The sequence below is a fragment of the Leguminivora glycinivorella genome, chromosome 1, assembly GCF_023078275.1.
Source record: "Leguminivora glycinivorella isolate SPB_JAAS2020 chromosome 1, LegGlyc_1.1, whole genome shotgun sequence".
NCBI lineage: Eukaryota > Metazoa > Arthropoda > Insecta > Lepidoptera > Tortricidae > Leguminivora > Leguminivora glycinivorella.
The window spans coordinates 29845435-29870983 of NC_062971.1; the positions used below are offsets into that span (position 1 = coordinate 29845435).

The 25549-nt window shown below is 37.7% G+C and overlaps 1 protein-coding gene across 1 annotated transcript; it reads right to left on the reverse strand.

Moving 5' to 3' along the window:
- Positions 1 to 465: 465 nt before the first annotated feature.
- On the reverse strand, positions 466 to 25198 carry LOC125225191. Its single transcript, XM_048128783.1, has 13 exons — positions 25138 to 25198; positions 24005 to 24113; positions 23276 to 23412; positions 22213 to 22290; positions 19232 to 19314; positions 13184 to 13309; positions 7550 to 7697; positions 7037 to 7164; positions 6175 to 6307; positions 5512 to 5656; positions 4912 to 5066; positions 1465 to 1575; positions 466 to 540 (listed from the first exon to the last, which is right to left on the reverse strand). The coding sequence occupies exons 1-13, from the start codon at positions 25196 to 25198 to the stop codon at positions 482 to 484; spliced, it is 1473 nt and encodes a 490-aa protein (XP_047984740.1). The 3' UTR covers positions 466 to 481.
- Between the last annotated feature and the right edge of the window lie 351 nt (positions 25199 to 25549).

Below are 25549 nucleotides of genomic sequence, written 5' to 3' on the forward strand. Positions count from 1 at the left end.
TGTTTAAAAGTGGTAAAGCAATTTTGTAACAACGCTTTTTTTGCCAGGCACAATTATTTGTGATGTACACAACGCAGAACATATTCATAATAATTGTTGTCGGAATTAATAATGGTACAAAATTACTTTGTTAAGTAATATGCGACTTTGACTTAAAAATGTTGAAACCTTTTGTTTGGATATTATTGTCTTCGGTTAGTACGATAGTAACTTATAAATTAAAACTATGGAAATATAATTAATCGCATAAGTATATAATTTTATTTAAGAAATTAATAATGATTTATTTTACATTTTGCACGTAAACAAATTAACCCTTTCTGCAGGCGCAGTAGAACACCCTTTTCTTGGCAGTGTAAAAAGATGAAAACACTCTCTTTTTTATTTATACTTTATTATAACGTAGCGCCTTCTTTATTTTTTACGTACTTTTCATGTCACAACGTTACACAGCTGTACAGGTTCTCATAAAGTATGTCGATTATCCCCAGTTCCAGATCCATCTCCAGAACCAGTCCCAGTTCCAAACATTATTAGTGCCTGTAAAAAAAAGGTATTATTTAATTTTGACCCGAGCGATGTCACTGTAAAATCATCAGGGGCCCAGCAGCAAGCCACGCTCAACATGTAACCTCCCAGACTCCGTAGCCGAATGGCATTTCTGCGACGCGAAACGAAATCGAAACGCCGCAGAAATTTAATGTAGTCTGGCCCTGTAGCGATAGAGATAGATAGCTACGAAAGAGATATTATCATGAGCATTTCGAGAGAATTTGTCCATTCAGCTACGCCCCCTGGTACCTACTACGTGGCTAGGATTGTCAGGCCTCTTAGACGAATGGCATTTGCGGGGCCAGAGCAGACAGTCGGCAACGCGCATGTAAAACCTTTGTAGTTGCAGGCATATGCTGCTTCGAAGACTAATTAAGTAATTAGGTACCATGATGCAGGCTCGTATAAGCTTATTTGTCACCAAGAGGGTATTAAAAATAGGTTTAATAATAATTAACGTTTCATAGTTGCTCGTGGAAAAGAATAGTTAACACAGATGTAGGTATTACAGCAAAGACATAATGTGCCTATAAAACAAAACAACATTTTCAAAGTCTGCATAAGTAGTTTGATTTCTTGCATTTTATTAAAACCTGTACTTGCATATAATTATTTAACCTTACTTAATCTTCAATACATTTTCATACGACAGGTACCGTGTAGTGACGTCCGAATGATTAGATGATATATTATATTGTAGTTAGAGGCCTAACAATCGCCTAGAGTATGCTGCCTAGAGCGTGTATCAGACTTTGACTCTTACTTTTGACCTCAGCGTTGGTCTAATCATATGAGTCGTATTTACTGACCGTGAGAGAAGAAAGTAGGTCATTGAGAATCACAGTAAGTAGGTACGTGGCCATCGGGTGAAAATTTCAGCAGATAGTAAAACTTAACTTTTACTTTACTCACCACCACCAGCTCTCCTCCATTTTGGTGTAATCCTTGAGAAATGTTTCTTCGGTATATAGTAGTACCCCGCCTTAGTCGGTTCAGGTGTGGTCGTCTCTATTGTTGTTGTTGCTGCGGAAATAATCAGTGAATATAGCCTTAACCCCATAAAAAAGTTTCCGAACTGATTGGAAAAAAAATGTTGGTCCCTTTCTCAACAATACATAAGTCAACATAACAGGCAGGCAATTATGGTCGCGCGATAAATGATAAAACATATGGCCGTCCCTATCGCGCTTACTAATAGTGCGATAGGGACGGCCTGATATTTTATCGTCTATCGCGCGACCATGCTACCCGTGCAGATAATAACAAACGATTACTAAAGTAAAATCCATAAACCTACGGACCAAATTGACAAGTAAGTGTGAAGGAATGTTGCCACAGTTTGGCCAGTGTCGTTCTTATCGATATTAAAATTATTATTACATCGTAGATTTAAGGTGCACCCAGACGGGACAATGAAATTGGCAATTTGATCGGCTAATCAATATACCAACTTTTTCTGTGATTTCGACAGATCAAAAGGTCTGTAGACCGCTAATTAGAGATATTTTTTTTATTTCGAAGCAGCAATAATATTATTCGAAAATTATATAGAGATCAATCGGACATAAATAGGACTTTAGATATAGTAATTGCATGGCTTGATGATAATAATTTAAAAATAAACCTTGACAAAACTATAATAATGAATTTTGAGCAACGAACTAATAAAATGAACAATTTAACTGTAGCATATAATGACACTTTAATAGAGGAAAAGACAACGACAAACTTTTTAGGATTAAGAGTAGATAATAAGTTGACATGGGAAAATCAAGTAGAAATAATTTGTAATAAACTAAACAAATATCACTATGCTCTGTATAACTTACGTAAGAATAGAATAGAATAGAATAGAATAGAATAGAATAGAAATGATTTATTGTTTACCGTGTACAATAGATTACAATTTTTACACAAACATATGTCTCAACGGTAACCCTTTTCGGGTATACAATATTACTTAAACTAATAATATACTAAAACTAATACTACATGCTATTTGGTTCACATGCTAGTTAGTCTCATACATAAAGTATTCATGCATATCATAAAAGACGTGATCAATCAACCACCCTTTTAGCTGTTGCTTGAATTTTTTCCCGCTTAACATTTTTATACATGAGGGTAGGTGATTGAAAACTTTGATTGCTGCTATAAATGTACTCTTACAATAAGCTGCATTTCTGACTGCCGGGAGCAATATGTTATATTTGTATTGTGATCTCACATTATCACGTTGTTCAGAGAAAAATGAAAAGTTACATTTATTGTCCGACACAAATAGGCAAAGCTGGTAAATATACAGTCCAGTTAATGTAAGAAAATTATTTTCTTTAAAGACGTGCCTTATGGACTCATTGTTGTACAAGCGATATATGATTCGGATGCATTTCTTTTGCAGAATGAATGTTGTTTCTACATTAACCGAATCTCCCCAATAAATCAAACCGTAGCTTAACAAGGGATACACATTTCCATAGTACGCGTTTTTTACTATATCCACTGAACATGAATTCGATAGAATGGACAAGGCATAAGTTGGTAAATCAGTCAGCGGTCCTCACATCATATCACGCCTACGTAACCTCAACGTTACGATACGGAATAATGTTCTGGGGAAATTGTTCCGATCGTGAAATGGTATTTAAAAGTCAGAAAAAATGTGTGCGCGCTGTATGTGGTATCCCTCCAACTGATTCTTGTAAACAACATTTCATTAAACTAGGTGTACTGACTTTCCCATGCCTATATATCTATGAAATTGCATGTTATATTAAACAAAATAAAAATCAGTTCCATAGCTTTAACAGTGTACGCCAACAAGGAAAGATTGCAAACACCATATCAACTAAAACGGCATTGTTATCTAAAAGTATTTTTGGAATGGCATCACAAATTTATAATATTTTACCCAATAGTATCTTAAACATAGACAACATCGAACTCTTTAAGAAACGACTATTTACGTTCTTATCACACAAAGCATACTATTCAATCGAAGAATATAAAAGAGACAACACGAGTATTTATTAATTACAATTCTTAATTATATAATGTTGAACTGGAATATGTTATGGTTAATAGAAAATATTTGCATTTGCTAAAGAATTACTGATTACTGATATTTGCATGTTACTTATATTTATTAAGTATTTAATGTACTTCACAACCACCAATGAATTTGTATACCTAATGTTGGTAAAACATAGTGATACTAAGAAATTATTTTGTAACAACTATGTACTGTACCTATGTTTAACAAATAAATTGATTGATTGATTGATTGATTGATTGATTTATGATATACTTGCCATAGCGTGACAGATAATTTATTATCGTCGGACATGGTATTTTATTTTTTACCTACAGGCTCGGAAACCTTTTTATGTTTTAAAACTAGTGGGTAAAATGCATGGTATTCATCTACTACCTCGAAGATACATAGAACAAACCAAAATGTGTACCTCTTATTTGAAACTCATATACTTATTCTTGATTTAATCTTGTCTGTTGTATGTACTTTACAACTTGTCGATATATTGTTATCGACATATACCCTTCCCTATTTTAATTTTGCTGTTCCTGGTATCATTTTACCTGTCAGTCATTTGTCAATTTAGTCCGTAGGATTATGAATTTTACTTTTAGCTAATACAGGTTTATAAAGCGTTTACAAATAACGTCATTAATACGTAAAAGTAAAAATAAATTGTAAGCCTTCGATAGGAATTGGTTCTTGGCAAGAAAATGGTTAAATGCCCTTTTGGATTCATGCCTAAACATAATTACAGGTCACACTACACGTTATCTGATTCCCAACACACCTAATCATATTACTTTTGATATTTTTTCATCACACTCGCTCGTAAACGGTGTTATTAGGGCGGTAAAATCAATGAAATAGGAATCAAATGGAGGTGGCATAACTACAAAAAGATGTGGCCGACAAGAACAAAACATGGCGGTCGAAAGTGATATAAGTAAAAAAATTATATCAAATGCCATGGCATTTTGAAACTTATGTCCATCGAAGAACTGGAACACAATATGGCGGACCGGCCACAAAAATTTGCTACAATAGAGTACTATATGCCAAGTCCACTCTTTTATGTCAATGGGTAAAATGAATACCTAAGCTGGGTATGGCCTTCCACGACCTGTCAAAAATTACAATATGGCGGACGAATGTTCGAAATGTCTTTCAATACATTTAGTTTAAGATTTGGTTATTATTTCGCGAGTGTGATGAAAAACATTGTGTATCATGGGCGGCTGAAGGATTACACTCTAAGTTATTAAAGCCTTCAAACAGCCTCTCGTTCGTAATCATTTCCTTCACTTTCCGCCCTTAACGCTTACCTGCACTCGTTTCAGAGGTCGACTTGGTCGTGGCGTTCACTTCTGTTGGCGTAGTAGACCAAATGTCGTAGTCCGGAACCCACATATTCTCGTCTAAGGGCTCGAAGCCGTACTGAGTCATGTACGTCGGCCCTCGGTACTCCTCCCCAGTGAGCCTATATAAATTGTTATCAATTAGATTCACTTCACTAACAGCCCAGGGCACTTAGACAACGTCACAATCCATACTAATATTATAAATGGGAGTGTGTGCCTGTTTGTTTGTCCGTCCTTCACGTCAAAACGGACCGACGAATTGTCGTGATTTTTTAAGTGAAGATAGTTAAGAGATGGAAAGTGACATATGCTACTTTTTGTCTCTTTCTAACGCGAGCGAAGCCGCGGGAAAAAACTAGTACGTAATAAATACACAGGATCTTTACGATCTGACGGATTTTCCATCAACCGACATTATACATCGTGGGTCTGAATAATCTGAAATATTTTAACCAAGCATTTTTGATGTAAAAACAAACGAAAAATATTAAATGAGTTTTGTGATTTTTGAACAAAAAAACTTTTTTTGTAGATATAGGTATTAAAATGAATAAAAAAAAAAACCTGAGATCCTCATAATATGTGCCCTCCTCCAGCTTCCATTCCTCGATGTCGATTAACGATATGTTGATTCGGAGACCATACGCGAGTACTTCCAGGGCGCACGCTTCTACAAACAGCACCTCCATCGATATGTCGAACCGAGTACCTGGTGAAAGGGGCCGGTTTTTAACCCCCGACGCAAAAACGACGGGGTGTTATAAGTTTGACGTGTCTGTCTGTGTGTATGTCTGTCTGTCTGTCTGTCTGTTTGTCTGTCTGTCTGTATGTGTGTCTGTCTGTGGCATCGTAGCTCTCGAACGGATACTTGCGCCTTAAACGTATCTGCAAGTACTATTTACTGGAACTTGGCCTTAGATTAAAAAGGATAGATTTTCCTAAACCGTACCTACTTGCGTTCATTAACATATTGCATAAAAGTGTGTATTAGAATGTATGTGTATCCTGGTTAACCTAAGCCATTTTTTCGATTTGGAGGTGTCTTTTATTTTTATAAAACTTTAAAACAGGAAATAAATTTGTACTTGTACAAGTACGCCGGACCTTAATTTGCATAAAGTGTGGTATGATCAGCCAGTATTTGGTGTATAAATCTTGGTTCTAATCAAGTTCTTTCGAAAAGCGGCAGGGGCGATGCTAAAAAGGATTACTTAGTACAGTACAAACCCTTGTAAGCATAGCAGGCGGGTCCGTTGAAGTTTCGCGGGCAATAATGGCTGATACGCAGCGAGGCCGAGGCCGACGCATACTTGAGCTGGATGATCAAGCATGTGTACAGCACCGTTTCAAATACAGTCATCTGTTGGCAGAAATTATTAGTCCCTTATAGACAGATATATAAAAGCTTTATTTGAATGTTGCAATAACAAACAATTTACAAATACGGTTGACAGAAACTTTTTTCATATACATATATTTGTTTTGTATAATAGTTCTTGGCAGAAGTCACGTTTAACAGAAACACCTTACGCAGAATATGCTTCGGCATAATCCATTTCGCAAATTTTTATAATACTGAATTATACTTTGATGCATATGTTGTATACGCATAATGTTGATGAGCATAATAGTGTTCTAGTCGAAATAGTACTTTAGTTTCGCAGATAATATTTAGACATAATATTTAGGCGGCATAAAGTTGCAATTTGCTTTTTGATGGCGAGTCAGATTTGTTGGGGACTCAAGATAACAAACACTCCTCCTCGCTTTGCTCGTCATCGTACCAAACGGGGCCTCTAGGGCTGTATATCCTTTTCGATAGCGTGTCATAATTCTGCTCTTGTAATAGTAGGTATACGATTGTTATGGTACATAAAATTATCCTAAATCAAAGTCGACCAAATTAAACAATATTCTGTCAAATGTGTCGTATACATGGTAGTAATAATACGAACTAAGTTTTCTGCAAAATTACCATTCGACCGAAAGTGTTTCTGCGAAACATGTTGTGCGAAGTTGATGGTTTCTGACCAAAATTATTCTGCCAAATGAGGGTAACCTTACAAATACATTTGAAATGTATACTGACGTTGTACTCTGCAAGTTTGACCATGGTATTGTCGGAGGACAGGCGCACGTAGTCTCGGTAGATGAGGTTTTGCATCTCGAAGTTGTCACATTCTCCAAAACGCATCAGTGAGCCGACTGCAATGCCACCTGGAAAGTACTTATACATAAATTTACAACATATTCGCAAGAAGGGTAGGCAGAGCACATGATTCAGTGCCATCATTAGCAATTAACGGATTGAAAGATCACCAAACTGGTGATATTGCAGTGACACGTTCCCAGAGTCTACAGGAGAAAAGGGGATGGTGAAAGTTTTAGCCTGTCACCACACGTACTTATACCTACACGCACATAACTTCCGAAAAACTTATTGGTACGAGCCGGGGTTCCGACCCGCGACCTCCGGATTGAAAGTCATGTACTTATCTTAAGACTTTTTTGTCTCATGTCCATATCACTTGTTACGTAAGTTAGTTTACTAAAACGTAGGTACTTATGGCTTTTTATTATATTTTGACTAATATATACTCACTGCGCAATACGTATTTGTGCTGGTTGATTTCCGAGATGGTGATACGCTGGAATTTTTCCAACGACTCTTCAATCCAGGGGTAGTAGCGTAGCATATCGAGGAAGCGCGCCGGCGCCCCGCAGCCTGGTCCATATACGCTGAGGCCTAGCTGCACAAACCGAAGAGCATAAGGCATATTATGTATATAAACATGTATGGTGCCTGTGTGGTGACGGGTTAAGAATTTCACCACCCCCTTTCTTCCCGTGGGTGTCGTAGAAGGCGACTATGGAATATGGGTTAAATTGTGGTGTGGGCGAGAGGCTGGCAACCGGTCACTGCAATGCCACAGTTTCGTTTTCTTTTAACCCCTTATTTGCCAAGAGTGGCCCTGAAGCTTTAGTAGTTTCATGTGCTCTGCCTACCCCTTTCTGGGATACAGGCGTGATTGTATGTATGTAAACATGTATGGTCGTCTAGATAACGCTACCATGAATCAATCCTGTGTGCGTAGCCGAATGCACAAACGCTCACGAAACGCTCACGAAAATATCTCTTTCATAGCTATCTATCTCTATCGCTCTTGCGTATTGGCGCGTCGAGCAGACTACCTTGCACGACGTTTCGTTTTCGTTTCGCGTCGCAGAAATGCTATTTGGCTACGGCACCTGTTACGAGAGATAACAGTCTATACATTGTGTTGTTTGTGTGTTGTGATTGTGTGTGTGTGTGTGTGTGTGTGTGTGAGAGAGAACTGACTAATATCAAAAATGGTACCAACTAAAATAAGAGTAAGCGAAATGATATGGATGTGATTGTGACTAACCATTTTACTTTGACATGTAATCGTTCATCTTTGGTATAAGTGTAACGCAGGAATATACAGCATGAATCACGCTAGAAGGAGACGGGTCGGGACGATGTGCCAAATAGTGCCCATTTCTATTGGGTTGGTAAGAAAGTAATGAGCGATCGATTGAATTCCACATAAAATTTTTGAGAGAGTTCTAGATTCTTCTATGATCGAAAGTATATAAAGGGCGAGTCGCACAGTTTCTCGTCAGTCATTCACTAGCTGTCGCCGAGCTAATATAAGGAAGAAAATGGACGAATTAAAAGTGCATGTAAGGCATTGCTTACTATATGAATTTCAGTCTGGCCATTCAGCCGCCGAAGCAGTGCGTAATATATGTCAGCGTGTTGCTCCTGAAGTTGTGTCTGAGGCCACGGCGAAACGATGGTTCCAGCGGTTTCGTAGTGGCGACTTTTCATTATCAGATCAACCTAAGTCTGGTCGACCGGTGAAGATTGATGTAGCCAAATTAAAAACCTTAATTGAAGGAGATCCGAGGCTAACGAGTCGTACTCTTGCTACCGAGTTAGGCTGCTCTCATGTCACCATAGAAACACATTTACACGAGTTGGGAAAAAACTACAAATACAGTGTTTGGATACCGCACGAACTTGAACTAAACCGCCGTGCCGATATCTGCATACAACTTCTGTTTTTTCGCCGCACATTCAACTGGTTGGACCATCTTATCACTGGAGATGAAAAATGGGTCTTATATATAAATCACACACGCAAACGTCAGTGGCTAGCTCCAAACGAAAAAGGAATAGAGGCACCAAAAACAGAGCCTCACCCGAAAAAAGTTATGCTGTCCGTGTGGTGGGATATTCATGGTATTATTCACTGGGAACTCCTACCAAGTGGAATGACTATTACCGCATCAGTATACTGTAATCAGCTTGAAAATTTAAACCAAAAAATCTGTCAGAATCGTCCACAGCATGCTAAAGTTTTTTTCTTACACGACAATGCTCGCCCACACATTGCAAAAGTGACTCGGCTAAAGCTATTGGAGCTAGGTTGGAAAGTGATACCTCATCCACCGTACTCTCCAGACTTGGCACCTACGGATTACGCATTGTTCAGATCGCTAAGCAATGCCTTGAATGAAAAAAAGTTCGATGATCAAGCCCATCTACGACAGTACATAGCTGAGTTTTTTGAATCTAAACCTAAGAACTTCTTCGTCGATGCTATTCATTCTTTACCAGAACGATGGAGACAAGTAGTAGATAACGAAGGCCGTTATATTTTTGATAAATGATTAAAATAATAAATTAAATAAAAATTACAATATTGGTTATGATTCGCTCATTACTTTCTTACCAACCCAATAAAAAGTATCGCGTGATCTCTGGGCTATCATGTGATTCCTTCTATTGAAATTCAGTCAATCGAACAGCACAATTACGTCATGGTCAGCTTTACCGTACCTAGTAACCATAATGAAAGAGGTACGGTGGCCAAGATGGCGTTACACCTTTGGGGAACGCTCGGCTAGATGGTGCTAATAAAAATATTTGACATTTTAACACATATCAAGCTAAGAATATGGGCCAAATTGTCAAAACTGAGGTTCAAAAGTTTAAGCTTGTGCCGAGAGATGGCAGTCAGCACTATGATTACACATTTTACTTTGACATTAACTCTCTTTTAAATACTCAATCCTTTTTGCTAGTAATTTCTATTGCAAAAAAATAAGTGCGAGTGTAACTAGGGTTGGCAGATGAGTTGATGATGAAACACACACCATAACAATGCTCTTTCTTTTTCTGATATCCAATATTTTCTAAGTTATTTTCCTCCTTGTGGGAATCTTATTTACTCTTGCAATTTATTGGCAGTCCTTATCAGAACTTTATGATTCGATTTAGTTGTTTGGGTTGAGGCTTACTTATGAGTAAAATCTATTAATGTCTACAATACGAAAATAGAATAAAGACTACAATACAAACATGAATGTAGGTCACATAGAACGACTTAAAAAGACACTAACGAAACAAAACAAAACAAAACATAGCAACGTAAAGCACAGCATCAATTTAAAGCAAGCTTGTTTCAAGATAGTGATCGGTCACAGCGAACAAGGAAACTATTGGTAATTTGAGACACTTAAAGGTTATATATTATATACGTTCTCAGAAGAATTGATGACAAAAATTGTACATAAATCATGACCCTCATCACTGTAGGAGTACTCTTAAACAGGTAACTAAGTAGGATGTTAAGTAAAAAGAGCAAACGTCTGTCGCTCTGATTGCTCCTAAACGCGCACTGTAAAATATTAATCCTTTAAGCAACAGGAAGGGACCATTCTCCATAAAAACGCTCTCGACTTATTTTTGGAGCTAGATCAATGATTTTTTTAGACAGATTAATAGTATCTTTATTTATTTTACTTCTTAAGTTAGGCTATTTTATAACTTTTGACCTTTTTTTACAGTTTTAGCAGGGGCGGCTCACTCCGCGATTCTATCGCCGCGCTACAAGTACATGCTGGCGGCCGCGAGTTCGCGGCCTAATCAGGGGTGGCGCGCGTTCTCATAGAACGCACGTTCGCACTTTCTATTGTTACTTTACGTCGCGAGTTTTTTTTAAGTTTTATATGCGATGTCCACGTGTGAATGGCTAATAATACTTAGTTAAATAGACATCATGAATAAAATAGGACAATACTATTGATTAAGTCCCACGGAAAAGTTCAATAAGGCTTGTGATGTTGAGACTTACACAAATACTAATATAAATACTGTATATATACCCAGAAAGTACCCAAGACTGGAATATATTGGGTTGGCACAAAAGTAATGAGACACTTGGTTTACGTTTTATATTTTTTATTATTATTACAATACAAAAAGCTTAGTCGATGATGTAATCACTATTAGCATCTATGACTTATTGCCAACGATCCGGCAAAGTTCGGATGCCTTTCGCCCAGAACTCTGATGGCTGTGCCTCGAAAAAGTTGTTCAACTCCACCTGTACATCATGGAAATCATTGAATTGTTTACCCCGCAAATGTCGTTTCAGGGCTCTAAACAAATGAAAGTCTGATAGTGCGAGGTCTGGAGAATAAGGTGGGTGGGGTATCGTCTCCCAGCCCAAGTTCTGCAGCTGTTGGCGAACGGTAGATGCGACATGAGGTCGAGCGTTATCATGTAGTAAAATTACAGTAGCTCGTCTTCGTCGTTTTTTCTTGATAGCAGAAGATAGTTCGGTGAGCTGTGTTGAATATTTGTTAGCGTTTACAGTTTCATTGTGAAATAGTTCATGAAACAGCATGCCTTGCGAGTCCCAGAAACAACAAAGCAAAACTTTTAAGCGGTTCTTTTGACTCAGCTTCGGTTGAGTTGGTGGCGTTTCTTCTCGAGGCAGCCAAAAAGCACAACGTGTATCGTTCTCATAATAAATCCATGATTCATCTCCCGTAACCAGATCAGTCAAAAACTCTTTACGTCGGGGTCGCAGCAAAAGTGATTGACAGATGGCGACACGGACTGCACGACTGGCGTCGGTAAGGATGTGCGGTACCCATCGAGCCAAAACTTTTCGATACCCAAGCTCATGCAGATGGTATTCCACAGCGTGGTGACTGCAGTTAAGTGCTTCCGCTAATTCACGAGTAGTAGCATCAGGATTCGACTGTAGTTCGCGGTGTAAATCGTCATCATTGAATGCAGGTGGTTGCCCTGAGCGTGACTGACTTTCAAGGCTCCTGTCTCCTGATTTAAAACGGTCAAACCATCTGGACACCATGGCATGGCTTGTACTTCCAGCGCCCAATGCAGTGTTGATATTGTCAGCCGCAGCCCGCGCACTGTGGCCTAACAAGTACTCGTATAAGTAAAGTGTTCGAACTTGTCGCTCGTCCATTTTATTTCAATCTAACTAAACCAATCACGAGGGCGGCTTTATATACCCTCACATTAGAAGTACCTAGAATGTTCTACAACATACTAGAATATTATCGAAAACAATTAACTTAGGAAAGGAAATGTATAGAGTTTTGTAGAGTGTCTCATTACTTTTGTGCCAACCCAATAATAGTATAACATTTTATCTGAGTAATAATTGGTTTTAATAGGCAACCCTATCGTCCGACGCTGCGCACGTGCGGCTCGTTTCTTTGTTAGGATTTTGTAGGCATTTAAAAGGCGGCATTTCGTGAACATCAAAGCAGTGGGCCTTCTGTACTTGTACTATTATATATTCTGTGGTTTTAGTTTTAAAGGAGCGCATTTAAAAATTCTAAATATGGCCTTATACTAGGCCGCAAAAAGATATGATACTTATTCAAAATTTATAGCAATTAGCCAAAAATGAAATAGTCTGAAACAGATTATTTCATTGTTATTCAGACTTTCATATTTTGTTCTGAGTGTTTCTGTTTTGGAGGAGGAAACAGTCGAGATTGGCGCCACCTGAATTGTCCTTAACACACAATGTTTGTTCTATAAATCAGTAACACGAGTGTATTTAACTGAAATTCCCAAATTGAAAGAACCCCCTCTTTTCCATTTTCTTATGTTCGCTACTATTGCATCTTAAGTAGATTTTTTTAATAATTTAATCTCTTAAGACGCTTAAAACGTTGAATCTAATAATGTAGAATAAATTTATAGCAGGACATTTATTGCATTATTGTCATAAAATTTTAATGGCATTTTCATCATCTTCATAAATAATGTAAATACTCCTCATATCATTTAGTTGAGCCCGTCTTGATTATAATATATTTAGGCAAGGTGACTAAACTATGTGACATGTTTAGCATTGTTACAATATGGTAGTAGGTGTACCAATTGCCAGCGGCCCCAGATGTCGCGCGTGGTCAGCGCCGCACCCGCACCCCACACGCAGGGCGTACGCTCCGCCAGCGACACCGCACATTTCACGAAAGATGGCCGCCGCTTCGCCTCGTATAGCTAAAAACAAAAAATACATGGCGTCTCTAATTCCAAACAAAGAATGGTATCTATTTCAGTTTATGTCATTTGTTCTTTATATAAAAAATAAAAACACGCAAAAATATTTGGGAAAAATATGATTTTGGCTACTTCCAGGCTGCGAACAGCGCCATCTAGTTTTATGCCTAAAATACCCATACATTTCAGGGGTACACTTTTTTGTATGGGCTTTGTCAGTCCCGTATTAAATTGTTCTTGGTGATGAGCTTACGTATCGTATAAGATGGGTTACCCTCATTCTGGCAGAATAATTTTGATCAGAAACACATTTCGCATTACATGTTTCGCAGAAACACTTTCGGTCGAATGGTAATTTTGCAGAAAACTTAGTTGGCATTATTACTAGCACACATACGACACATTTGGCAGAATATTGTTTCACAGAACATTACTTTGTTCATTTAGCATAATTTTGTGTACTTACCATAATAATCGTATAGCATACTATTACAAGAGCAGAATTATGACACGCTATCGAAAAGGAAATACTGTCTTAGAGCCCCCGTTACGCTATCAAAAAGCAAATTGCAACTTTATGCCGCCTAAATATTATGAACAAATATTATCTGCAAAAGTACTGTATATATATTTAGTAACCCCAAGTTTTAAGTCCAACAACTCTTCCTTAAGTTCTGAGATCTCACGCCAAGAGCTTGATAGCTGTATGAAACCAAAGGATACCGCCCCAGGATGTGATGATATCTCTTACACTATGTTAAAGCATTTACCCGAATGTGGCAAAGAGATTTTGTTGCGTCTGTATAACATATTTTTTAAGAATGGTTATGTTCCATATCAATGGAGAAACATTAAAATAGTGGCTATTCCGAAACCTGGTGGTAACGTACAATCTTCCAATTCATTACGCCCAATATCATTAATATCATGTATTTGTAAGATCTTTCATTCTATATTAAGCAAGCGACTTGAATGGCACTTTGAAAAAAATTGTATATTTGCTGACGTTACGACTGGGTTTAGAAAGAGTCGCTCATGTGTTGACAATTTGAGTCGCCTTGTGACGGACGCACAATTAGGTAAAGCAAATGGTCTTATGACTTTAGGTTGTTTTATAGATTTGGAAAATGCTTACAATAACGTTGACATATGCTATTTAGTAAAAACATTGGATAATTTTGAAGTAGGAGCTCAAATATGCAATTATCTATGGAACTTCCTTAAGGAGCGTATACTTAAATGTGTCGTTGCAGATACTTGTATCAGCAGACATAGCGGTCGAGGCTTGGCACAAGGAGACCCCCTCTCGCCTTTGCTATTTAACATAGCAACGATTAATATCTGTAGAGAAATAACCAATGTGACAGTTTCGCAATATGCTGATGACTTCGTATTATACATTACTGTCAAGAATGTTAATGATGGCATATTTGAGATCCGCTCTGCTTTAGACATGTTTAATGGTTTATTAAAGGAGAAAGGCCTAACAATTTCAGGAACTAAGAGCAAAATATGCGTTTTTGGCAAGCATATAAAGGCCGAAGCAATAGACATTAAAGTAAACGAAGTATCTTTACAAGTTGTTGATAATGTAAAGTACTTGGGGTTGTGGCTTGATCGTGGACTGAGATGGAAGCGGCACATTGATGAAATAACACAAAAATTAACTAAGTCTATCAATATTTTTAAAGTACTGACTGGGCCCCGTTGGGGAGTACATCCTAAGCATTTAAGACGACTTTATATAGCTCTTATTCGTAGCCGATTGGATTATAGCTGTTTTCTTTATGACACAAGTGCAAAATATAACTTATATAAATTAGACAAAATCCAAAACCAATGTATACGAGTGATAGGTGGATTCATCAAGAGTTCTCCTATACATGTTATGGAAAATGAATTGCATATTCCCCCACTACACATTCGCAGACTATATTTGGCTGGAAAATACTATTTGAAATCTAAATCCCTTCTCAATAATCCTACAATTAATGCAATTTCCAATTTATCTCAAACTGTGGACGGCGGTCGACAGTATCGCAATAAAACACCCCTTTTAGTTTCTGTTCACAATCATCTGAAGGATGTCCCAGTTCAGTCAAAAAAACAACTGGAAATGTTTAGTTTAGATACTTGGATAAATAATATTAAATTGTCTGATGTCATCAGAATAACGCTAGAACCCATTACCCAAGCCAAAAGACTGTACGACAAAAATAAACTCAAATCTAAATGCGCAAAGTATTTGGACGAAACATATGGGCTCCACTACAAAATATTTACAGATGGTTCGAAAAATAATAATATATCGGGTGCCGCTTTTTATGAACCCCATAGTACACTATCAGTTAAGTTTAGTATATCAGCCGATGTCTCAATTATGCAAACGGAATTAGTCGCGATCTCAGAAGCATTATCTTGGATAGAATCAGTGAATGGAAAAGAATTTGTAATACTGACAGATTCAAGGAGTGCCCTTCAGCACCTGGCTCGATGCACCTCGAATTATCGAGGAGCACCGATAGCCTACTCCATATTAAAAACAGTTCGCAAATTAAAACAACAAGATAAATCAATTACCCTTCAATGGATACCATCTCACATCGGTCTCGCAGGTAATGAGGTGGCAGACATTTTAGCAAATGAAGCGGTCAGCGACGGGATTCCATTTAGCATAGTACCTACATTTATGGATTCAATAAAAATAGTTAAAAAACATTGTAGGCAGATGTGGAGTGAATATTTTGATGACAGATCGTTAGATAAGGCGATATGGTATAAAACGACCCAGCCACAACTCTTAAGAAACCCATGGTTTGAAGACTCCTGCATGAGTCGACATGAAATAGTTTTAGCGTTTAGACTACGTTCCGGACACATTCCATTAAATAAATTTGCATATTTAATGAAAAAGGTGCCGTCGCCAAACTGTGACGAATGTGATATTTTGGAAGATGCATACCATATCATCATGGAATGTGTCCGGAACGAAAGTGCGAGAAAAGATTTCAAGAATAAAACCTTATTTGAAGTTGGGGGTTGCAACCAAATCCTGGGGCAACCACTATCTGAGGATGCAAAAAGTTTGTATAAACTTGTTGCGTTAGGATTAAGTAGACGATAAAATGTATTGTTTATATCTGTACAGAGCGACATCGTCACAACAGTGACAAAGCTCTTTAAATAAAGAAAAAAAAAAAAAAAAATTTTCGACTAGAATACTATTATTCTCATCAACATTATGCCAACGTACGATTCGGTATTATAGAAATGATTTATGCCAAAGCATATTCTGCGTAAGGTGTTTCTGCCAAGAACTCTTATGCAAATCAAATATATGCGAAAAAAGTTTCTGCAAGATAATAGTGAGAACCTATTGGCTACGTGCACGACAATTACGCTCACTACCATGTGAACTTGAAGTGGAAAATGTCAAAAAATAACATGTAAACAAACATTATATTTTAACGATTTTTCGTTAATTTTAAATAAATCGAATAACAAGAGCTACTATTTCAAGTGTAATTTAGGTAGTTAGATTATAGAGACATGGATATAATACCAAAAATCAGTTTCCAAAGCATTACTCACGGTATAAACTTCTAACCCCAGACTACAGAAAGAGTCAATAAATTGGTGCTGGCAGGGCATATAAGGAATTTTGAAGAACATAGGAGTAATGGTACAAGTTCTTCAAGCTAGTGATATGGTATTCGCTAAACCTCCGTCCCGTTAATGCCATATAAAACAAATCTAAACGTAAGTACCTAGTCATGTCCGCGGCCACAGAAATATCCGACACGGGCCTATTCCCAGGCTAGGCCTGAATCTTTAAGCATAATCTTTTACGGTAGGAAAAATACTAACAGCGTATTGAACAATATTAGGTAAACAAAGCTTAAATATAATTTATTATAATGTTTTGTTTTGACATGTCACTTACGTTTTCTTTTCACCGTAGCTATCCATTTAGTTCTTTGATCCAATTTCCAGTGTGCTCTAAGAAACGCATAGAACGTGCAACGACTATTTATGCCATTATTTTTACAATTAACAACGAAACAACATTGATGCCCCATATAAAACATTAGACATTGTATTATATTTTATGAGTTTTGATAGATGACAACCACAATCAGTGTCGATTTTGACCACCGCAAGCACTGCGATCGCTTTGCTTACCCCCTCCATGCACTTCGCACGAAGCCAATAAGATAAGCCTATTAATCAGAAATGTGTATGCAATCTACATAACAATGCTACTCGTATGATTAACAGATTTTGTATTAAAACGACCAATGTAATGACATCCGCTTTCGACAGGAAATATTTATAATCGCCGGAAATTTGTTTGGTTTTAATTAGGAGTATCGGTTGCAGATTTATTTAGCTACTTATATGAAAATTGTCTAGTATACAGGATGTTTCATGATATCAGGACTACTGCCCACTCAGGACATGTTTATTGAGCAATTACCAGGGTATTTAAATTAAACAACCACATTTTTTTATACCACGTCGGTGGCAAACAGGTATACGGTCCGCCTTATAGAAAGCGGTCACCGTAACCTATGGACGCCTGCAACTCAAGGGATGTCACATGCGCGTTGCCGACCCATTAGAAACTCCACATCACACACACACACATTATTTCCATATCTTTTTACATGTTGGCGGAGACATGATCTCCAATCGTGAGCACCCTACCAGCATCATAAACCTACAGTTTCAGCATTAAGACGATACGGTAGGGGTCAATTCTCCATACAAACGCTCTCGACTATTTCCTCCCTGGTTTTTGAAGATAGAGCAATGATTTTTTCAACACAGATTGTTATTATTTTTATCTGTGTCGGACCGTTTTGATTTTTTTGATATTCTGCTTTTTAAAGACTCTAGAGCCAATGAAAAATTTCCAAAAACGGTCTTTTTCATTGTGGCGCAAAAAAAGGTGTGATACTCAAGATTGGTAACAATGAACCAAAAATGCTAAACGGTCCGACATAGATTATTTCATTGTTATTCAGATTCTCAAATTTCGTTCCGATTGATTAAGTTTTGAAGGAGGAAAGAGTCGAGAGCGGAACCTCGATTTTAAAGATTTTTTTGAAATATCTTTTGACTGAGTTGTTCTTAATGGACAATTTTTTTTCGATAAATGTAGTTAATAACACTTGTATATTTAACTAAAATTCCCAAGTTGAAAGGGGGGCTCCTTTCCATTTTAGCATTTTCGCTACCGTATCCTCTTAATAGTAGCGAATAAAACAACGTAACAAAAATATCGAAATAACTTTTCTAAATATAGATACTTAAATCTGTAGTAGATACACATCTCTTTTTGTTCAGCGGTTACAGAACGGTAGTTACTTCTTGAGCGTTGATTGGTCCGTTACTTTTAGTGCTGACTATACAACCTCTTCAATCGTTATGAAAATAGCTTTATTATTAAAATAGACTGTCAAACTTGAGTGACATATGTATTTTCAAAAGTAACGACTGGTTGACACACAGCGATTGAACAATCAAATTAATTTGACGACTAATTAAAGCGTCTAGTAGATAATAGGCTAGTTTCCTACTAGTCAAATCAGCTTCTTTTTATGAACTGTCAAAACGATTTGTTAATATGGAATTACTATGAAATACTGAGGAGTGACGTCACGGTCAATTCATTTACTTTATATCTTTCTCTTTGACTTATTAAATAGAAATTATGTTTAAAAATAACTACTGTCCATATTTTTCTTCTAATTATGTGGTGCTTTATTGCGTGCACTACATAAAATATTTTATTTTAAGTATAGGAAACTAGCCTATACAAAGATACATCTGGAAAAAAGGAGGGGAGTACTAGTGGGACAACCAGCAATGGGATACTAAAAGAGGCTAACAAAAAAACCAGATAGTGCAAGTACATACGCTTCTCTCAATGTAGAACTCACGGCACAAATCCGCGGATACTTCAGTCACCGGCAACACCCGCTTTTGCAGTTCTTGTAAGTCTGAAAGTCCACATGTACTTATTATTATAGTTTTATCTCAAACCAGGTTTATACATTTTTAGGCTAGATCCCACGATGAAGACGGATAGAAGATTATAGATTTTATTTTTTAACATATAGTACTTAGTAACACATTATAATTATAAGAAACTAGCTTTTACCCGCGGCTTCGCCCGCGTAATAAAAGTATTCTTATTGAAACGTTTACAAAAAATAAGATTTTCATTTGGATCCGTAGGTTTCTTTGTAGGTACATCTGTACGCGATTATTTCGATTAAGGTAAAGCGGGGCAATTCTCGACTGGGGGGCCATTGTAACTGATCTATTTGCTGTACGGTCCGGTTTTGGCTGACTGTAGGTTAACATATTACTATTGTTTTTAAAGAAATTCTTGCAATGATTGTAGAATTGTTACACAGCGACCACAGCGTAGGTAGTAGGTACGAATATGTATGTATTTTACCTATATAAATATTTATACTGGGGAAACTTCATACGACCCACATAGCCAGTATCTCGACGCTATGGTCGGTAGGGTAAAAAGTACTTCCTTGCATTATCGCTTAAATTTTTTTCCATTTTGCTTATACTTATTGCAAACGTAAACATATAAAAGGCAAGGAAAACAACGATCTTCTTACAGCACATTGAATGTAATAGTTATTACGGATGCAGGATACTCGCCGATGCCTACTTACTAATCCCTTCCCACTGAGCCACCTGCATTTTACACTGCCTAGATATCGATTGCCGACCGATTATTCCGACCCCAATCCCTATTCTTATCCCCGTCCCTATCTCTATCTTTGTCCCCGTCCCCGTCCCGTCCCTGTCCCCGTCCCTGCCCTATCCCTATCCCCGTCCCCGTCCCCTATTTTTATCCCTATTTCTATCCCTTTCCCTGTCCCTGTCCCTGTCCCTGTCCCTGTCCCTGTCCCTGTCCCTGTCCCTGTCCCTGTCCCTGTCCCTGTCCCTATCCCTATCCCGTTCCTGTCCCTGTCCCTGTCCCTGACCCTGTCCCTGTCCCTGTCCCTGTCCCTGTCCCTGTTCCTGTCCCTGTCCCTGGTCCTGTCCCTGTCCTTGCCCCTGTCAAATTATCATGCTAGGAGGTGAACTTTGAAAAATCCTTTCTTAGTGCTCCTCTAAGGAACTTCCGTGTCAATTTGGAATCTCTTGAACCAGAAGTAAAGATAAAAACTAAAGCTATACTTATGGCTATTTTGGATATTTTAACCCCATTGCACAACAACAGGGGAGAAAATTTCTTTTCCACCTCATTAGATTTTAAAATCGTTGTATTTATCGTGATCAGCGACCCGATAAACCATAAAAACGATACCCATATTGTGTTTTTGACTTTACCCCCTTTGCAGCCCTTTAGGGGTCAAATTTTCAAAAAACCTGAAACATGTATTTAGTCATATGTCTTTAGGCATCCTCCTGTGAAGTTTTGAATAAAATAGTCAAACTAATCTTGTTTCCCCATACAAACTTTGAACCCCCATTTCACCCTTTTAAGAGGAGAATTTTGAAAAATCCTTTCTTAGTGCTCCTCTAAGCCATATAAGGAATCTATGTGCCAAATTTGAAATCTCTAGGACCAGCAGTTTCGGCTGTGTGTTGATATGTCAATCAGTCAGTCAATATCTTCTTTTATATATTTAAACCCCATTTCACCACAACAGGGGAGAAGGTATTTCACTTCCGCCTCGTTAGATTTTAAAAACGTTGTATTTATCGTGATCAGCGACCCGATAAACCATAAAAACGATACCCATATTGTTTTTTTGACTTTATCACCCCCTTTTCACCCTTTTAGGGGTTAAATTTTCAAAAAACCTGAAACACGTATTCAGTCATATGTCTTAAGGAATCTTCCTGTGAAGTTTCGAATAAAATAGTCAAACTAATCTTGTTTCCCCATACAAACTTTGAACCCCCATTTGACCCCCTTAGGAGGTGAATTTTGGAAAATCCTTTCTTAGTGCTCCTCTACACTATATAAGGAACCTACGTGCCAAATTTTAAATCTCTAGGACCAGCGGTTTCGGCTGTGTGTTGATATGTCAGTCAGTCAGTCAATATCTTCTTTTATATATTTTTTTGATATTTAAACCCCATTGCACCACAACAGGGTAAATGGTATTTCACTTCCGCCTCGTTAGATTTTAAAAACGTTGTATTTATCGTGATCAGCGACCCGATAAACCATAAAAACGATATCCATATTGATTTTTTGACTTTATCACCCCCTTTTCACCCTTTTAGGGGTTAAATTTTCAAAAAACCTGAAACACGTATTCAGTCATATGTCTTAAGGAATCTTCCTGTGAAGTTTCGAATAAAATAGTCAAACTAATCTTGTTTCCCCATACAAACTTTGAACCCCCATTTGACCCCCTTAGGAGGTGAATTTTGGAAAATCCTTTCTTAGTGCTCCTCTACACTATATAAGGAACCTACGTGCCAAATTTGAAATCTCTAGGACCAGCGGTTTCGGCTGTGCGTTGATATGTCAGTCAGTCAGCTTCTTCTTTTATATATTTAGATGTAAAATTGACTGTAACTTGCTACACCCTCATCAGGGTCCATGAGAGACTGTAATATTATTTATAAAAACTGTATAAATACCATGGTTGCAATAAAGAATATTATTATTATTATAGAAGCATCAACGTTCTACTAGTACTTAATTACTTTATTTACTTATTCCAACTTATACGTTAAATTATTAGTAGTTGCGTATAAAGTGATGGTGTTTTGTATATTTAACATTAATCGTGTAAAAACGGTCAAGTAACAGGATGTACAACACAGCGTAGTCGCTTTAATAACGTATATTATCAGGTAGCCATTATAGAAATTAAATAAATAAAAAAACCCTTTTAAGAACTTACTGTCATCGAATTTTACTACCCAAAAATTCGGGTGACGAATCCGTTCGGGGGGCGGGCATATCGGTTGGAATATTTTACCTGAAATATTAAATTATTAAGTAAAAAAAAAATCATAATAAAAACACAACAAAAACACTTACACTATTAACACATGTGCTAATATTTAAAATCATAAATCTTGTTTCTTAGCATTATCTTTTAGTCTTCTTCGAATTACATTTTTAAATGAAGACTCATTTATTTTATTTTTGTAGAAGCCTATAATAATAGCTAGGAGAGGAATGAAAGTTAGGGATATGAATAAAGAACTTGACTGTACTTAAAATAAAATATTTTTCCCTCACTAGCTCGGAAACACGTGTTTTGTCCTTTAATACCAGCGGGTAAAAACGCATTTTATCCACTAGTGGGTAAAGTAATTTGACCTTGAATAAAGTCAAATAAACTGCTTTTAAATTGATAAAAGTAGATGAATCTAGTAATAAAGATGATTTACCACCTGTGGAACTGCTGGAAGCAGTGATAAACGCATTATTTGCGTTGTAGTTTCCTCGCTATAGTGAGGGGAAAAGTTTTGTGTTACACTCGGGTGCAAATGTATTTTACTTCTCGTGTGTTAAAAAACTCGCAAGTTCAGGATTCTGTTCTCGAACCACTCGCTTCGCTCGTGGTTCAACTATAGAATCCTTTCACTTGCTCGTTTTTCAATTCCACACTCGGCGTTCAAATACAACTTTGCCCCCTTGTATAACAAATAACTATTATACCATGCACGAAATAAAGCATGAAATAATTATAAGAAAAATATGGACAGAAGTTATTTTTAAATCCAATTTCTATTAATAAAGCAGGTAGAAATTTATAAAGTAACTGAGTTGACTGTGACGTCACGCAACTAGATTTCATATTAATTCCATATATTATTAACAAGTCGGTAAAATTAGTTTTGACAGTTCTTAAAAAAAAGCAGATTTGACTAGGAGGCAAAGTATCCTATACGCAATCACCACGGATGGGTAATTTTAAAAAGGTGCAGGAGAATTATTTTGAACCATATTCTCACGATTTCGCACTGGTTGCCTTAGATGTATGATTGCGATACTGTTGATTGTCTCGCTGTACTCGGGGTGCACGACGTAGTTGCGCACGCGCCGGCCGCCGCGCTCCCAGCCCTCGCCTAGTAGCACGCGCGCCTTTTGGCTGTAAAAAGTTCAGGACTGAGAAAACAGATCTCTGACTTAATTATTTAGGTGGCAGACAAGAATAAATAACCTCAACCAAATTTTGGTACCAAAAGAAGGCTGCAAATTTGAAAAATGTAGAGCTCATCATCGACGAGCCTTAAAAATTGATTAAGAATGTAGATGCGAAGGTTTAATTTCCATTGAAAATTTAAATTTCACGCCTTTTTTTGGTGCCAAGATTGTGCCTGTGCAACGCAACACAACCAAAGTAACCGATATAGCCCTCCGAATCGCTAAACTTAAGTGGCAGTGGGCGGGGCACATTGCACGTAGAACCGATGGCCGTTGGGGCGGAAAGGTTCTCGATTGGCGACCGCGTACCGGAAGGCGAAGCGTGGGTAGGCCCCCAACAAGGTGGACTGATGACCTGGTGAAGGTCGCAGGAGTCGGCTGGATGCGGGTGGCGCAGGACAGGTCATTGTGGCAATCTTTGGGGGAGACCTATGTCCAGCAGTGGACGTCTTTCGGCTGATATGATGAAGATTGTGCCTTGGTAAAATTTCATATGAAAATGTTTTTGTGTGAGATTGTAATAAAATTGAGGTTACCGAAAGGACAGCTTGGGCATGGGACCGATGTCGGCGGAGTTGGCTATAACGAACTCTACGTGTATGAGCACTACCGTCGTCACCGAGCGCGTATCTCCCATCCCACCGTCTGCAACCAACAAGCACCTCACAATAAAGGTAATTTCTAACATCCTAACATTCTGGTACTAATCTCTCTCTCTCTCTCTCTCTCTCTCTCTCTCTCTCTCTCTCTCTCTCTATCTCTCTCTCTCTCTCTCTCTTACATCCTCAGTTTTCTAGCACATGATGGCCTCGGGACCGCTGTCGCCGCGAGATAGATCCACGTCTTCTTCTAACTGTATTAATGACATAAGGACGGGTAGTCTATCTCGCGGCGACATCTCCCGCGGCCATCATGGTACAAATATTCGGACTTATTCGGAACCTCCACTTTCCGACTGTTTCTGTTTCTGAATAATAAAAAGTTCCAAATTCAAAATAAGAGGCACATTTGGCTAGCATCGTCAGTAAAACTATTGCTTGATAGAATTGTAGCGCTTGCATTGCAGCCGCTGGAAATAGGCAATAATACGGTATAAGTACCTATACCTATATTTTATTTTTAAAGAGTTGTCAGGTAGGTACCTAATAACATTGATGTCATATCTTCAACTCTTCGAGTTTTTCAATTTTAAGTAATAAAGTGTAATGAACGGTGTCACCTCGTTTCCATATTATCTGTCATCGTATATTATTAATTGCACCTAGAGAAGCTATATAATATAATACATACATAATATTATGTATATCACGTAAGGAGAGCATGACAAGTATTGACTTTATATCATGATTATAATTATCGAAATACCAACTAAGGCGACAAGGGGTATAAAAGTGACACTGATATGTACCTTCACCGTAATTTTATATGTATATGCTCCGCTTTTTATATTCCGTACAAGAATGCTTTAACAGCTGGAATATCACTTTTAAGGCCTCTCTATCACAACCTTTTCTGATCGTCAGCGTTTCTGTAGTCAGCGTCAGCACTTTGAAAAATCACGTCGCCGTCCAGTCCGGGTGCGCCAACTATTCGAACAGCAACTTTAGAAATGGCGACGCGCGAAAAACGCTAGTGGGTGGCGGTATGATACTAATATAGAAATACTTACAAAGCGAGTAGAATAAAATTCCAAGCCAGGGGTACTCGTAGTTTGGCACCGCGCCTTCCATTGTCTCAGTATTGTCCACGCCGCAGGTCACAGTGTCTAGTCTAACTGCAGCCCCTCTTCTCACTAAAAATTACAAGTTCTTGTAACAATACAATAAAAAAACATTTATTCGTGATAAACAAGATACAACACATATAAAACAATACAAGCACATTCAAAAGTTAACAGAATAATAATAATTAAAAAACAAAGAAAGAAACACATATCGATGAACTAGTTTACCACGAAATGGTCCCGTCTCAGCGTAATGCTAACCACAGGGTCAGCGCTGATCTTCCGGCGAGACCATTTGTGTGCCACGGACGCAAAAAAACTTTCGTCAAACCCTCCAATAGTGAAGGCAGAGGCTTTT

Coding starts and splice junctions, on each gene's coding strand:
- LOC125225191 (XM_048128783.1), bottom strand. CDS start 25,198: ATGGAAGGCGCGGTGCCAAACTACGAGTACCCCTGGCTTGGAATTTTA. Junction 22,291..23,275: donor AAGGCAACCAGTGCGAAATC/GTGAGAATATGG, acceptor TTAATATTTCAG/GTAAAATATTCCAACCGATA. Junction 5,657..6,174: donor CGCCTGCTATGCTTACAAGG/GTTTGTACTGTA, acceptor CCCTTTCACCAG/GTACTCGGTTCGACATATCG.